This window comes from Myxocyprinus asiaticus, chromosome 37, assembly GCF_019703515.2.
Source record: "Myxocyprinus asiaticus isolate MX2 ecotype Aquarium Trade chromosome 37, UBuf_Myxa_2, whole genome shotgun sequence".
Lineage (NCBI taxonomy): Eukaryota > Metazoa > Chordata > Actinopteri > Cypriniformes > Catostomidae > Myxocyprinus > Myxocyprinus asiaticus.
In genome coordinates this window covers 34,468,977-34,485,093 of record NC_059380.1, presented here as the reverse complement: position 1 = coordinate 34,485,093, position 16,117 = coordinate 34,468,977, and the positions used below count along the sequence as shown (strand labels likewise).

Below are 16,117 nucleotides of genomic sequence, written 5' to 3'. Positions count from 1 at the left end.
CTTAGGTTTAGTGGTTTCTTCCAAATTCGAATCCTTAACCCTGTGTACAAGCAATAGTAATAATGATGCCTGCCTTAGCAAACACCACTAATTATCACAATTATCAGCAATAATCATACCAGCATAGCTCCACCACACATCTTTGCTTGGTTTTTGCATTGATCATCATTTAACGTGAACATATTTCAGCTGGATTTTAAGAATTGCAGTTTTATGACACACCAGTAAATAGGCTGTATATAATGATTTAATAGCGTGTCTGTGTATATCGAACGCCTGTGGTTTGTTACTATAGCTACACCGAACTGCTTTCCTCTTACAGGCTGTCTGCTTATCGCTCTTTTCTTCGCCTGTAATTAATGTGCCCTACTTTTACATCCACACACTATGTGTGTGTGTGAGAGACAGATCAGGATCATTACATCCCACTCAACAACTCTCGGAGTCCTTATCACAAAGACAGTGTGATCTTTCGTCTTCTCTCAGATCAAACGCTCTCTCGTCTGCATGTACCGCTGTAAATTATCTCTATTTTTTTCATGTAACTGAGTGTTTGTTTCAATCCATGCATGCTGCTTTTGATCTGAATATGCAAACTAAGGAGCATGCCTTGATGCAATTAGGCTTATAAATATTTATGCAAATAAATGACGCCATCTGGTGTTGGAAATAAACAATAGAACAAACCGTTTGAAGGATTATTGACTTGACCGGTTTGCCTGTGATTTTGGAGAGTATTTATGTTAAATTGTGTTATTTCTTTTAAGGAGGAGAAAATAAAAGTGTGGTTTTGGCAAGCACTGCTATCCAGTTACTAGATGACAGGAAGTCTCCTATAGTGGCAGGTACTTGTCTTCTTATGGCAAAGCAAGAAGAATATGTTAATGTACACTACTAAATGTTTATGTTTATCATAATCTTAAAAAGCCTTTTCAATCTAATATGCTTAAATGCTTGAAATTATTTTTACAGACAAATATGAATTTCTTTAAAACAACTTTAAAAAAAATTTTTCCTTCAAACTTTTTGGTGTGTGTGTGCAAAGGGTAGTTACTTTGAAGAAGCTAAAATATAAGTTTTAAATTGTTATTGTTATTTTACACTATACATTTACCATACTTCCCTGTAAGTTATTTCATAGTTTGGGTGACTTCACTATTATTGTAAAATTTAGTAAAGACAGAGTAAGAATAAAAAAATTAGCAGTTATGTCTGAACTTTTGACTGGTAGTGGATACATTTTATATATTGTTGAATTACACTGAACACAGTTAAACGTCATTATACCGAATGTGTTTTTGTGTATTTTTTGACACCCAAAGCTGTGGGAATTCAAATGAAGCTGGAATTCTTTCAGAGAAAATTTTGGACTGCCAGTAGACAGGTAAGAACACAAATATGCGCATATATATTTGGGCTGTCAATCAATAAAAATTTAATTGAATTAACTACATGACTTGCTGATTAAGTGATCGAACTAATCACAGTTAATCACATTTATCAATATATATATATATATATATATATGAAAGTGGCTGCGTTTTTAGGACTCTGTGTCAAGTTAAAAGTAGTTTTGGCATCTCGAGACCCCTATTGTTCAGTGGCGGAGCTAGGGGGTGGCCAGGCTTCGCCACCCCACTCGCAACTGCCGCTTTGGTCATTTTTTGTCTTGGGCACAATTTCGTTTTTAGAGGTGGAACTGTCTCTGTACAACCGCAACACACATGAGTCTTAACATGTGCGCACACCAAGGTCACCGCACCTCTCTGTCCCAGGTGTCACTGTATCACCCCCACCCCACCCCCCGTCCCAACGATACGGAAATGCTGCCTGAAATTTCTGTGCCACTACAGACTGATAGCTGGCCCCTGCCAGGCCACCCCTGTGAAAAACTCCTGGCTCCGCCCCTGCTATTGTTGTGCTTTATCCAGCTGTCCATAGTCTCTACCTGTAAGGGTTTGTTGATGCACGCTGACTGGCCCCTGCTGATGAGGCTTGTAAGAACATATTGTACTAAGCTGCACTAAGGAGGTGCACTATTTGTGGTTAAAACTTAAAATTTTGCGGAAGCAATTTGCGGAAGATCACTTTACATGAGATGTGTTTCAACACTGCTCTTCTGGCGGATGAATCTCATGATTTGAGCTTACCTGAACATCGCCTGTGATCATGACAGAGATATTCAGAGCCAGAGTCATAACGTGCTATTTTCATGTTGATATTATGTTATTGGATTAAACATTTAAAACCAAAATATGACTTGCTTTGATGAAGATAAACAACATTCGTATTTAAATATTTTGTGACACTACACTCAAAGCAGAACAGGGGGCTCTCCTCAGTCACCACCAGTTACCAGTATATTTCAATACGATTATCTGTTTTATCTACTATGAAACTTGTGATATGGCTGATACAAGCTCAATGGAAGACTTTATTATTTTATTTTATATTGTACAGCCTCAGTTGATGATGCAAGTAAAACCGTAACTACAACAGTACAACAGTACGTCTATGCACTACACACAATAAAACTGTAAACTAAAAACATAAAACGAGGGTTCAGTAATGATAGGGATGAAATCTACTTTATTAAACATGAAAATAAAATGCAGAAATGTGCAATATAACAATCATAATAAACATTTCCATTAATCATTTCTTTAGCAGTAAAGTTATAATAGAGAGTTGGTTACACACATAAAATTAATGCAGACATTACTGTGCTATGAAATCGGCTCATTATAAACAGCTTGAGATGAGCATACATTTCATAGGAAACTACCTTATAGTAACTTGGACATAGTGGCTTTTAAACAGACAGAAAAGGACAAGAGATAGCTTGTGCATTTCTGTGACTGGGACAAAAGAAATGAGAAAACAGTGGCACATGGGTCAGGGGGCATGATTAATTAAATTTTGATGCGTTATTTTTTTATATAATTAATTGCACTAAATTAACACGTTAAATCAACAGCCCTAATATCTATATATATTTTTTGTAAATGTACATATATAGTAAATATACATAATTAACAATACTGAGATACAGTAAGTTATACTTTGTTGTTCTAAACTTATTTTAACTCCATATGGTGTAAAAGGGATTTAAGAAACTATATGCAAATGGAATGCATTTTATGCAGTTGCTTCAACCTTTTGTATCTGCCCATACAGTGTAATGCTTTGGATGGCAAATGCATCATCAGTTGTGATAATGAGGTAAATGTGTTTCTCTTTTTCTCTCCCTTTGGCCATTTTTCCAGTGATGGAACTCACCAAATGGCCTGTATTCAAAACACACTCATTATAAAAGGGGCAGTTTGAACGTGACAGAGCAACTAAATGAGCTGGCACTTCCTGTATGATGTGTGACATGTTCTATGCCCTGAAGGTCTAGATTAGAGTGCCTTTAAATATTCATTTTAGTATTAAGCCACTCTTAATAAAACAGGAATGCTTTCACTGTTTTAATGCACTTATTTGTAGAAGCATTTGGCCTGAAAGTGCAAGCTCAGTGGATGTATTTTGTGTTTAAAAAAAGAACACGGCTAGATTCGATTATTCCCTTTCATTCCAAAGTGCAACACATTAGATTCCACAAAAAAGAGTGATATTTACAATCTGAATTGGTAATGTTTGCTTAAACTGTACTTTAATAAATGGGGCGACACATTTGAGTCTGAGCTTTAACATTAGGAATTAAAGCTAAAATGTCTTGCTTGCCATGTCCCTTCTATCGTGTTTTACTGTATACAATAATCCTCCTTTCTTACCCCCATCAGGACATTAAATGTTATCTCATAGACAACAATGGCTTCATCCTGGTGTCTGAAGACACTTCTCAAGTAAGATATACTCAGTACTTTACTATGGTATTAAAAGAACTTCCAAGAGTTAGGCAGAGTAAAGTAAAACCATTATGAACCAGCATTAAATATAAAATGTGACTAGAGTACTGGTGCATAATGTGTTCCTTACAGACAAATCTCTTCTTTGGAGAGGTGGAGGGAGCTGTCATGAACAAACTGCTTCAGATGGGATCCTTTAAAAAGTGAGACTTTCGATGCCTTGTAAGTCACTTTGGATAAAAGTGTCTTCCAAATGCATAAATGTAATATTCCTCTCTTTTCGCCTCTGCTAGGATTAATTTATATGACTATCAGGCTCTGTGTAAAGAGTATGCAGGCAGCAGTGATAGCGCACGCAATTTACTGGACGTGAGTACATCACTATCATCAGGAGTGTTTGACTATAGGTGCCTTTGGATTCTTTCTCTGACACCCTATGCTCTTTCTTTTCAGCCCTTCACCGCAGTGAAATGGCTCTTGACTGAACTTGTCATGTAAGAAGGAAGCCTTTTGCCTTAGAATTTTTAATGACAATTTGGAATTTTCACTCTGTATTTCTGAGCGGAAAATGTCTCTTTATCACAGATTTCTGCTGGAGTTTAACCTGTACAGTTGGTGGAACTATGACTCCACAGTAAAAGGTATCTTTTAGAAACATGTTCACCCATGTTTAAACGGTTAATGGTGTTATATTCTGACCCTTGTCGTTTTTCATTGCACGACTTTGAATGTTCAGCACAAAATCAGCACAAAGACTAATAAGCCTATAAATCCCAATTCTGAATGCTGGTTCACAGCTGTAGGCCAACTGCATACAGTAGTACTGTAATGGCACATCACATAATATGTGGTTTATGTATAATATTAAATACATTCATATCTTAAATGCACAGATTTGGATTATATGGGAAAGTTAAATTCGTTGAGTGTGTCCATTTGTCCATCAGCCCAGAGAGCTCAGAGGACGATGATGGTGCCATGTGACACTGAGTATCCAGCCTTTGTGTCTGAACGCACCATCAAAGAGACCATAGGCAACATTGCCTGTGACGGCTGTATACGGTGAGAACACTTTTGTCCAGAATGTGCATGTTTATACACCAATCAGCCACAACATTAAAACCACCTGCCTAATATTGTGTAGGTCCCCCCGCTATAACAGCGCCAACCCGTATCTCAGAATAGCATTATGAGATGCTATTCTTCTCACCACAATTGTACAGAGCTGTTATCTGAGTTACTTTAGACTTTGTCAGCTCGAACCAGTCTGGCCATTCTCTGTTGACCTCTCTCATCAACAAGGCATTTCCGTCGACAGAACTGCTGCTCACTGGATGTTTTTTGTTTTTGGCACCATTCGGAGTAAATTCTAGAGACTGTTGTGCGTGAAAATCACAGGAGATCAGCAGTTACAGAAATACTAAAACCAGCCCATCTGGCACCAACAGGTTTAGGTATAGGGTGTGGGTAAGGGGTTAATGATTCACAGATGATTACAAGACCACCACGACTCAATTTTAAGGTCAACATGAACGGCAACTGTGACCCATTTAACTTCCATAATGTAACATATTTGTGAGTGAAAGACTTTGCGATGTCAGCTGAAAAGGAATGTTGTTTCAGAGGCAAGCTGTCACATTTTTATAAAAAATTACAAGTGACAGACTAAAGTTTCAGAGGGATCACGTCAGAAAAAGAGACAATGCAAAGTGCAGTAAACATTCTCACAGTCACCCTCTTCTCATACTTATAAATAAAAAGCATGAAAACCCATCGCGCACATCATTGACACCTTTCTGCGGAAAGCTATTTTAGTCTGTCTGTGGTCAATGGGACCAGCGCACATAGAGTAGAGCTGAGTCTAAACACAGCATGCTCTGACATTTGCAAAAGCTGTACTGAACTGTTTCTTTCAATTTTATATCTGACATACTGTATTCTAGTGCTTACAGTTTTTACCGGTCAGATAGTGCTTAGTTTTCCCAAAAAAGCCAATAAGGCCAATGATGTGTTTTACAGTTGATTAACATTTATTATGGATTTCAATAGCAATTTAGCAGGACCGTAACCACCATAGACACTCCAAATATTCTGTATAATGATCAATCAAAATGTTTGGGTTTTTTTATGATTAAAATAGGTAATTGTGTGTGCTCTGTAGTTCAGACTGTACCAGAATCAACCCCTTCATAGATAATTACAGCAGTGTCACCCTTAATATCGAACTGCCAAAGCAAACAAGAAGCAAGCTTGTTTTTAGAGACAACTGTTACTTTTCAACAGTTCTTCTATACAAGACTCTCACTTCTTGATTTCTGTTTTCCCCACTCAGGACGTTTGTTATTCAGCAGATTCCCAGCAGTAACCTGTTCATGGTGGTAGTTGAGAATAAATGTGACTTTAGCTTGACTCCTCCAGTTACCATGGAACCCATTGAGATCATTTATATCCTTTCATAAGCTGACAAACACAGATACAGTATACTTTTTTGTCATGTTAAAGAATTGTAAGTTTCCACTGTGGTCATGATGTAAAAATCTTTTTAAATTCGTTGTTGTATTGTACTTATCGAACTTCACACTAGTAGTTTTCTAAGTATGACCCTTTACCTCTGAGCACATAATGAATCTCTGAAGTGTGACAGACTAAAGTTTCAGAAGGATCGTAGACGACCGCAGTCCTGTCACCCATTCCATCCTGAGGTATGTGTGTTAATGTGTGTGTGTGTTTGTGTTAATGTGTGTCTGTGTTTTTTGGTAAGGTCCATCTCAGAAAGCGGTGAAAAAAACGTTAATATTATATATATATATATATATATATATATATATATATGGTACATCATTATATTCATTTACTACATTTAATTATATATTTATATGTTTATTTATTTATTATTTACTTAATATTATTTACTCAAATGTAAAAATATATATATAAAAATGTTTATAATTAGGGCTGCAACTAACAATTATTTATTTATTTATTTATTTATTATTATTATTATTTATTTATTTATTTTTTTTTTGGATTTTTCCCCTTTTTCTCCCAATTTGGAATGCCCAATTCCCAATGCACTCTAAGTCCTCATGGTGGCGTAGTGATTCACCTCAGTCCGGGTGGCGGAGGACAAATCCCAGTTGCCTCCGCGTCTGAGACAGTCAACCCGCGCATCTTATCACGTGGCTTGTTGAGCGCGTTGCCACGGAGACATAGCGCGTGTGGAGGCTTCACGCCATCCACCGCGGCAACCACGCTCAATTCACCATGCGCCCCACCGAGAACAAACCACATTATAGCGACCACGAGGAGGTTACCCCATGTGACTTTACCCTCCCTAGCAACCGGGCCAATTTGGTTGCTTAGGAGACCTGCCTGGAGTCACTCAGCACGCCCTGGGATTTGAACTAGCGAACTAGTGAACTCCAGGGGTGGTAGCCAGCGTATTTTACCACTGAGCTACCCAGGCCCCTACTAACAATTATTTTGATAATCGATTAATCTAATGATTATTAGAATGACTATTCAGCGATTATTGCAATGATTAATCATTAGCTCTTAACCGATTATTCAGCTTGTGCCCTGACTTAAAAGGTTGTATTAAACATGCTTACTAACAACAAAGAGGACAAAATTATCTTTTAAAAATACCTCTAAATGACATTAAACTGAATTAAAGGGGGAAAAAAATACTTTTTATTAAGTTTAATTCAGCAAAGAAATTCACTGCAAAAAATCCTATTTTTATCAAGTGTTTTTGTCTTCTTTTTTCCATTTAAAATTGTCTAAAAATCCTTAAAACAAGATACATTTACTTGAGAAGTAACATATAAGATATTTAGACTTGCTTTAAGAGAATGCAAATATAAGTGTATTTGGTATATAAGTGTATTTTTTCACTTGGTTATACTTCTGTGAGTGCAGTAAAGACAAAATACACTTATATTCAAGATCTGTTCTCTAAAAGCAAGTCTAAATATCTTATATGATGCTTCTCAGGTGAATGCATCTTTTTTTAAAGGATATAGATATTTTAAAATATTTGTATTTTTAATATTATATTCAACATTCTCAGATAACAATTTTTCTTCTGCAGTATAGCTGCTAAATAAAATTAACGTTGTTTTAAAAGGATTTTTGATATTTATATTGGGGAAACAAGCCAAAACAAAAAGAAATCAAAAATGTATTTTGTAGCAATATAATGGAGCGAAGACTACCCTCTCTCACTTTTTTGTTCACTTCAATCCATCTTTAACTCTCAAAAAAAACAAACTCTCTCTTATTAATAAAGCTGCGTATTGCCAATTTTTTTCATAATAAGAAATGCACAGTGACATATATTATGATTCAATTAGTCGTGAGCCATCACGTTATAATCTAGCTGCAGCAAGCGCGTGTGTTCGAGGGATGAGTGTCCCCGCGACAGAGTGTGCATCAGCCAGTTGCAGTTTCAGTCTCTCCCCCTTAGATCGGGACATTTGCGCAACTCATAGAAGAGGCGCTGACTGCACAGAGAAATGCCAGTTTCGGATATCGTAGTTATCTGCTTCCGTATTATTTGAACTTTAATAAAGCTATAACGCATTAAATATAACTGCATTAAAGATGTAACTTCGGGGTGTTTCCTTTAAAAACGCTCGACACTTTGCTTCAGCAGAGTGGCAGCTTTTACAACGCAAGTGCTTCTGTATTTACTTATTTTGTATTTTTGTATAATTCCCTCATACTTTGCGATCTACATCACCTGAAGTTGTTTGGAAAGTTTAGAGTGCATCTGGACTGTGAGCTGTTTTCTTCCTCTCCTCAGTCAGGCGCGAACTGCAGTGCTGCTCTCCCGCGTCATCATTAGTGTTTGATCTCATGTTACGTTAAATGAGATCAAATGACTATTCGACAACAAACATTTTTGTCTACAATTTTTTATTGTCGACGTTGTCTAACATACTAATCATTTCAGCCCTATTATAACATGAATCACTGTGCAAATTCTAGTTGTGTCACTCAGTTTTTATATGTGCCTTGTGATCACACGTTATTGAAAAGAAAAACCATTAAACCATGACATTTCTCTTTCAAAACCTGTTTTGCGCAGTGATTATTCAACTCTGATATGTTCCAAAATGTTTTGGGGTTGAATGTTCAAAGGTTTAAGATGAATTCAGAAATCACACCAGACCACATTATTTACAGTTAATATTTTTTGTGCCATAAAAAAAATTTGTCAAATCTAATCGTTATGATTTTTCCCCTATTACAGAGTTAAAATATTAAGCTTGATTAGGTTAATTGCAAATGTCTTTCCTACTTTCTGTCTATTCATATAAGACTCATATATGTAAGACTTTCTGCATTTTTGTAGGGTTTACTAGCTAACACTGTTTTTGTTTTTTGTTTTCTACAGGAGAACGCTGTGGAATGTGGATCAGCGAATGCTTTGAATTTTCCAATGGTGGCTATTCTATTCCCAGTATTATACTTCCTCATCAGCAGGTGACCTTTGACCACGGCCTTAACCATTGGGCTTATATAACACTCAAATAAGAGAGCCTTGCTTCCGCCAAACATGAAATCTCAGTCCACTGAGACAAAATCATCTATGTGATTTTTGGATTTCAAAGGATAGATGATATTTATTACCATCAAAGACATTTTTAGAATGTGCAGAGTGTTTTACTCTTACATATGGACAAGCAAATATAACTGGATATTAGTGGCCACTATCAGCCACCACAGCAGCTGCAGTCCATGTAGTTGTGATATAAGATTATTTCATACCTGACTTTAGTCTTAATCTGTACTGTGTTCAGCACAGAGGAAAAAATTAGCAGAAATGTCATTCATTTCAGAATTATTTGCCTGCCTCCCAATTAAAATAAACATTTTATTTAAAAGATGCATGACGTGGAAAAAATAGGAATATTTCACATTGCTTTGTAAGAATAGCATACGTTGTCATCAAAAGATGAGATGTGGGTTCTTCACAAACTTTATAAGTTTTGCTTGCTTAAAAGAAGTACTTGAAAAATGACTTTTAATTGCTTAATCCCTTTACATCAAAGGAAAGCCATGTTATGTTAATAAAAAACATATTTTCCATCAGTTTTCTTTGAATTATTTAAAAAAATATATCTTGGAATGCCCCATTTGCATTTTTGGGAGATAGTAACATCTGTCATAGAGGGCCAGCAACCTGATTATTGAAAATATTCCAATTTAGATTATTATAATTTTTATTATTCCGGTGGCACTAAGAATGATCCAGAGAATTTAATGTAGGACATTCTTTAGTCAATCAATCAATCATATTTATTTGTATAGCACATTTAAAAACAACATATGTTGACCAAAATGCTTTACACTAACAAAATTTAAAATACAGTCACAATTAAAACATGCACAATATAAGCCAAAACAATAACAGTAAATCTAAGAACAGTTATAAGCAATAGAGTGAAGATGAGTCTTCAACTGAGGCTTAAAAGACTCAATGCTATCTAATATGAATCGGCAGACTATATAAAGGCGATTGGCTGCAACAGAGAAGGCACGATCCCCTTTGGTTTTCAAACGGGATTTATGGACACTTAAAAGCAGGCTCTGTGAAGATCTTAAAGGTCTAGTGGTTTGATGTTGATGTAAGAGCTCTGAAATTTAATCTAGTGCAAGTCCATGTAAATCCTTAAAAAACCATTAAAAGTACCTTGAATTGAACTCTGTATCTGACTGGAAGCCAATGCAAAGAGGCTAAAAATGGAGAGATACTAGTATACTTCCTGGTGCCAGTCAGGAGTCTAGCCGCTGCATATTGCATTAACTGTAAACGTGATAGTGAAGCATTTGATATTCCCAAATATAAAGAATTACAGTAGTCCATTCTAGATGAAATAAACGCATGAATAACATAGCAATACTCACATCCTAAAGACTTATTTCAATAGGCAAAAGAATAGCCTAGAGATGCCTTGAATCATGTTTGCCACCCTCACTGTTAAATTTATTGGTGTGATACTATCAAAATCAAAAACAAATGTTTTCCAGTTTCAGAAGATCATTTGGCCTAGATTTGTTAATAATGATAACAATAATAATAATAATAAAGTAAAAAAAAAAAAAAATGGTTGAAAGTCTTATGGTGGACCTTGATATTTGGTACTGGTAAATAGTATTCCATAATACTCAAGGAAAAAAGCATGACTATTCATGGGTGTTCTGAAAATCAAAAATCCATTTGGTGTCAGACTTTATGAGGCTTGTTGAATTGCCACAACCAGGTTGAAAAAAATCAACATGGCCCAAAGTATCAAAGGAAAATACATTTGTAGGCTAAAAAGTATAAAAGTTGTTAACAGAAAGCAAAACAAACGTTTTTGGTGGCACTAGTTTGAGAGCAACACCCTCAAAATTGGCACCAGGAATATGCAAACCCTGTCCAATCTCTGTGCGAATAACAAATACATACTAAAAAACAGCACATCAGTTCATCTTCGCCAAACTGTAGACTTGATCGCCTGTATTGGAGTTAACTGCTGTGTCAGGGATGGTGCAGTACATGTGGTAAACATTCTTAATGAAGGAAAAAAGAAAAGAAACAGAAAGATTGTTGCCAGTCCAGAAGACCAAAGTTAATGTTAGGTTTCGGTTCATAATGGAAATTGAATGTGGTTCTGGTTAAATTTGTCATGTGGGTTAGTGATGTGATTGTGTTCACACACCTCATTCTCCTCAGCACTTCCCTCTTTCTGTTGTTTGCTAACCAAAGCAACTGCAATGTAATGCAGAAGCTTTTGTTATTTGAAGAACATATTTGTATTTTTATAAACACATTTTTTAACATGAACCTGTTTTATGCACCTTAAAGGGATGGTTCACCAAAAAATCTCAGTCACCATTTACTTTTATTAATTGGAAAGAGAATATGCATTCTGCTTAACATCTCCTTTTGTGTTACATGGAAGAAAGACGTTCATATGGGTTTGTAACAACATGAGGGTGAGAAAATAAAGACAGCATTTTCATTTTTGGGTGAACTATCCCTGTGAGGGAAGGTGTGGAAGTCCTGTATTTACTGATGTTTTCATACCTGTGGGCTGAGATGTGGCTGGTACACAAATGATCAAAGAATATGCCTCTGCAGTTCCAGAACCATTCTAAATAACAGAGTTCATAAACCATTTATAGAAATTGTATGTCTTTTATTCATTCATACTTCACTTATAGTACAATCTACTCATTACTGTATACTGAAAATATATTTATTACTTTGCAACTTTACTCACCTTATCTCCTGCAATTGCATGACTGTCAAAATTTACCTGAGGGCTAACAAATAATACAACAGAATCTCAGTACATATTGTTTATCTTTCTTCCTAGAATCAGTCAGTCATTGACCTTTATGGATGTACAATGATGCGTATGTGCATACAATTATAAAATAAACATTTGGAAATGCTTTCTAGACTACAAAAAAATATATGTTATTACCTACAAAAACCTGCATATACTGTACGTATCACAGACTATGGAACAGATGAAAAAACTTACCACGCAGTTCTTTTTTTACCTGGAAAACAATAAACTGCTGTGTCATATGTTCATTTCCTGCTCACATGGTAAATTCTGTATTGAACAGTGTAGAGCTAAGTATATCAATTTGTAAACTTTACTTACTTGAGCATAAACAGATAAGCCCAATGAGTCCAGATATAAATAAACCTACACCAGTGGAAATCACCATAATCCATGTGCCTAAATAAACAGAAAAACAATGCTTTAAACCATGATTATGTGTATTTGTGGAAAATAATTACAAATCAAATTCAAATCGATGTGTTGTGTTATAGACAGAACCTTTAGGACTCGCTAAAATGTGAGTGGTGTGAGGAACAGCTGCAACAGAAACAATCTCAGATTAATTTATCTAACAGTCAATAAAAAAAGTACTGCTCACTTGACTAATGCATTGTGAATATAGACATCAGTGTTTTCATCTTGATGATATGACCGTAAAGTGAAGGGTGCATGTTTAAAATTTAAAGCTTCAAATGTAGTTCAGATAAAGCAGAAAAAAATGCAGTACTGTAAGTCACCAAGTAGGGCATGTTGGGTTTGGGCAAGTGGGACTGAATATTCAATTTTACTCGCAGCTTTTTGTTGCATTTTTGAAAGCATTGCTAGTAGAGGTTGCTGTTGAAACTGCAATGACAATTTAACAATGTCACAATTGGAAAATGGAAAGACTGGCATTAAATTTTAATCAGCTGTCCTTTTAATATTATTGTGGTAACTGAGAAACTGGCTAATTGGAAAGTGGTGGAAAGATCCAAAATAAACTAAGACAATGAAATTATTACATAAGAAAAATATGTATTTATTTTTTTTAAGTGAAATTACAGGACATGATCTCAACTAAGTTGAGTCTCAACTCAAGTGATTTACATCTATTTAAGTGTTTTAAAAGTTAGTATTCTACAAGCAAAGCCAAAATGTACTTACAAGGTTTTGATGTTGTTTTGATAGCAGGCTGTGTAGATTTTGGATTGTTAACTGCAGAAAGAGTTCAATAATGTTACAGGGTGTAGATTCACTATTAAAATAGAATGTTTTAAAAAGAGTATCAAGAAGGGCTGATTTCTAAACAATTTCTAAACAATTATTCTTAAAAGTCATGGATATATTGGACATGAATTTAACTATTGTATAGCAGATTGCTTTTGATGTTACTTATTTGTAAATAGGGACTAAAAACGGTTCAAAAATGGGAACGAAGACCCTTTCAGTTGTTCCGGAGTGAAAACGTTATTGTTAAATGCTGTTAACCGGTTACTAATCGATTTATTTCATTCAAATAATTTTTTTCATGAAACAAAAGACCAAAAGCCAAATGACATGTTTTCATGATCACTATTAGTAGAAACCAGAACTTCGCTAGCTCCCCTGCTCCACCTGTCCCATAACACCGGGAAGCCCCCTCCATCTCTACTTTGAAAACTATGACAAACGCTTTTCAAAATATGACGCTCACAGTATAATCATACCGGTGTCAGTACGTTATTTGTTATTTGTGCTATTTTTCTCAAAGACGCACTACCTTCTCAGCCAGTGTAAGCTCCACGAGAGCCAGAAGAATCCAAAAATAACTGCTGACAGAAAGCTTTTTTTTTTAAAACAGTTTTTTCAAGAAAACATACTGACACCAGTATGATTACACTGCGAACATTGTGTCTTGCAAAACAACGTTTATCATTGTTGTCAAAGGTGTTAGCGGACGGACGGAGCAGGGAGCTAGCGAAGTTCTGGATTCTACTAATAGCGACCATGACTGAAAATGTCATTTGGGCCCAGAATTCAAAATACTTAACTATTCCTTTAATATGTAGCTACATTCAAAGATAATTTTTTGTATATTTACACAATCAGACATTTTAAGGATTTAACCAGTTTTTACACATTCGTTTTTTAAATATAGGTTTGAAGATTAATTAATTTTTTATAATTAATTTTCTTTATTTATCACACATTATACATTTGCACATATACGGTGAAATTCTTCTTTTTCACATATCCCAGCTAGGCTGGGGTCAGAGTGCAGGGTCAGCCATGATACGGCGCCCCTGGAGCAGATAGGGTTAAGGGCCTTGCTCAAGGGCCCAACAGTGGCATCTTGGCAGTGCTGGGGCTTGAACCACCGACCTTCTGATCAGTAACCCAGAGCCTTAACCGCTGAGCTACCACTGCCCCTAAATGTAGAATGAAGATGTACAAATGTCAATAATTATTGCAAAATACATCCCCAAGTAATTAATACTGACTGCAAATCTCTATTTACACTATTCAGCTATTCTCTATATTCACTATTGAAAATGTCAAAATGCTCAAGAACTCAAAGTATATCACAAGTTGCTTTTGAAAGCAAATCTCTTCACATTTACCGGGATTTACATCAGCAATCCAGTCTTTTCACATTAAAATGCAAGTATATAAATTTTACAAGTTTTTAAAAACTAAATAGTAAAATTAGAGTACAGTTGACTACTTAAAAAAAAAAAATTGTGTATTATTTTAGTACATGCTTAACCACACATCACATATGTCAGAGGGTTTAAACTCAGGGGGTGTTATTTTAATTTATTTCATGGCATAGTGGTGAGGCACTTTGAAGGGTAAGGCCAGTGTACAAACACCATTTCCAGAAAAGTTGGGATATTTTGTAAAATGCAATAAAAACAAGAATCTGTGACTTGTTAATTCTCTTGAAACTTTATTTAACTGACAAAAGTACAAAGAAATGACTTTTAATGTTTTGGCAGACCAACTTGATTATTTTGTAAATATATATATATATATTTAATCTGATGCCTGCAACACACTCAAAAAAGTTGTGACACGGGCAAAATAAGAGGGAAAATTTTATAGAATATTTATACCACGGGTGTGTTGAATGCTTGATTCTGATTGGATGACGGACGTAAGGCGTGCAATTATTTTTCAAGGAAACGCATGGCTTGGAAGTAGTTCCAGGTCTTGACCACATAACGGTTCCATATCTCTCCGCCAAGTTAACTGAAATAACGGAAAAGTTATAGGCTAGCCTACAGTCCACCACAGCATACAGATCAAACAACAAACAAAAAGATCAAACATCAAACAAAATGACAGACAATTTCGATTTTCCAGAAATGACTTTTAATATTTATATAAAGCATGAGAATTTAAACAACTGGGCGGCAGCTGAATTGGACAGTCCAGATGAAAAACGTTACAAACGAAAGAGAACATCAAAGGGAACCAGCAACAGCAAACGACATAAAACAATCAGCGATGAACAGCTAGACAGGCTTGAGGGTGAAAAAAAAAAACAAAACAGCTTGGGCAGTAAATGTTTTTAAAGATTGGCTTAAAGCCAAAAATACTTCTGTGGAAGAGATAGAGAGAGAGGGGGCAAACGCCCTAAATACCCAGATGCAAGCTTTCTGTGCCACAGTCAGAAGTGCAGCGGGCACAGAGTATTCAGTGTCAAGTTTTCTCTCCCTAAGAGCTGGACTGAACCATTATATTTCTAAATATAACATAATTGAGCAAACGGAATTCAGATCATCTAACGATGTATTCAGGGCCGTCCTCAAAAAATTTCGCTAGGCTGGGAAAGACGTCAGCTCTCATCATCCTCCAATTTCCACTGCTGAAATAGAGCGCATTCGTAACTCTCCATATCTGTCACCAGACACAGCAACTGGGCTGGTATGCAAAGTCTGGTTTGACATTCAG

General features: G+C 35.8%; 2 protein-coding genes across 2 annotated transcripts in view; one reads left to right on the top strand and one right to left on the bottom strand.

Annotated features, from left to right (window-relative positions):
* Positions 1-10,039, top strand: part of cacna2d3 (calcium channel, voltage dependent, alpha2/delta subunit 3) — a 71,883-nt gene extending 61,844 nt beyond the window's left edge. The window contains exons 27-38 of the mRNA XM_051675490.1: positions 768-845; positions 1,323-1,384; positions 3,178-3,222; positions 3,786-3,848; positions 3,984-4,054; positions 4,145-4,220; positions 4,305-4,345; positions 4,437-4,492; positions 4,799-4,913; positions 6,184-6,299; positions 6,474-6,553; positions 9,253-10,039. Coding sequence (XP_051531450.1) covers positions 768-845; positions 1,323-1,384; positions 3,178-3,222; positions 3,786-3,848; positions 3,984-4,054; positions 4,145-4,220; positions 4,305-4,345; positions 4,437-4,492; positions 4,799-4,913; positions 6,184-6,299; positions 6,474-6,553; positions 9,253-9,345 — 896 coding nt within the window. The 3' untranslated portion in view covers positions 9,346-10,039. The remainder of the gene's footprint in view (positions 1-767; positions 846-1,322; positions 1,385-3,177; positions 3,223-3,785; positions 3,849-3,983; positions 4,055-4,144; positions 4,221-4,304; positions 4,346-4,436; positions 4,493-4,798; positions 4,914-6,183; positions 6,300-6,473; positions 6,554-9,252) is intronic.
* LOC127428028 (uncharacterized) overlaps positions 10,035-16,117 on the bottom strand; it is a 38,737-nt gene continuing 32,654 nt past the window's right edge. The window contains exons 11-18 of the mRNA XM_051676053.1: positions 13,346-13,396; positions 12,701-12,739; positions 12,521-12,598; positions 12,395-12,413; positions 12,128-12,170; positions 11,932-11,998; positions 11,564-11,613; positions 10,035-11,414 (exon numbers count right to left, since the gene is read on the bottom strand). Coding sequence (XP_051532013.1) covers positions 11,325-11,414; positions 11,564-11,613; positions 11,932-11,998; positions 12,128-12,170; positions 12,395-12,413; positions 12,521-12,598; positions 12,701-12,739; positions 13,346-13,396 — 437 coding nt within the window. The 3' untranslated portion in view covers positions 10,035-11,324. The remainder of the gene's footprint in view (positions 11,415-11,563; positions 11,614-11,931; positions 11,999-12,127; positions 12,171-12,394; positions 12,414-12,520; positions 12,599-12,700; positions 12,740-13,345; positions 13,397-16,117) is intronic.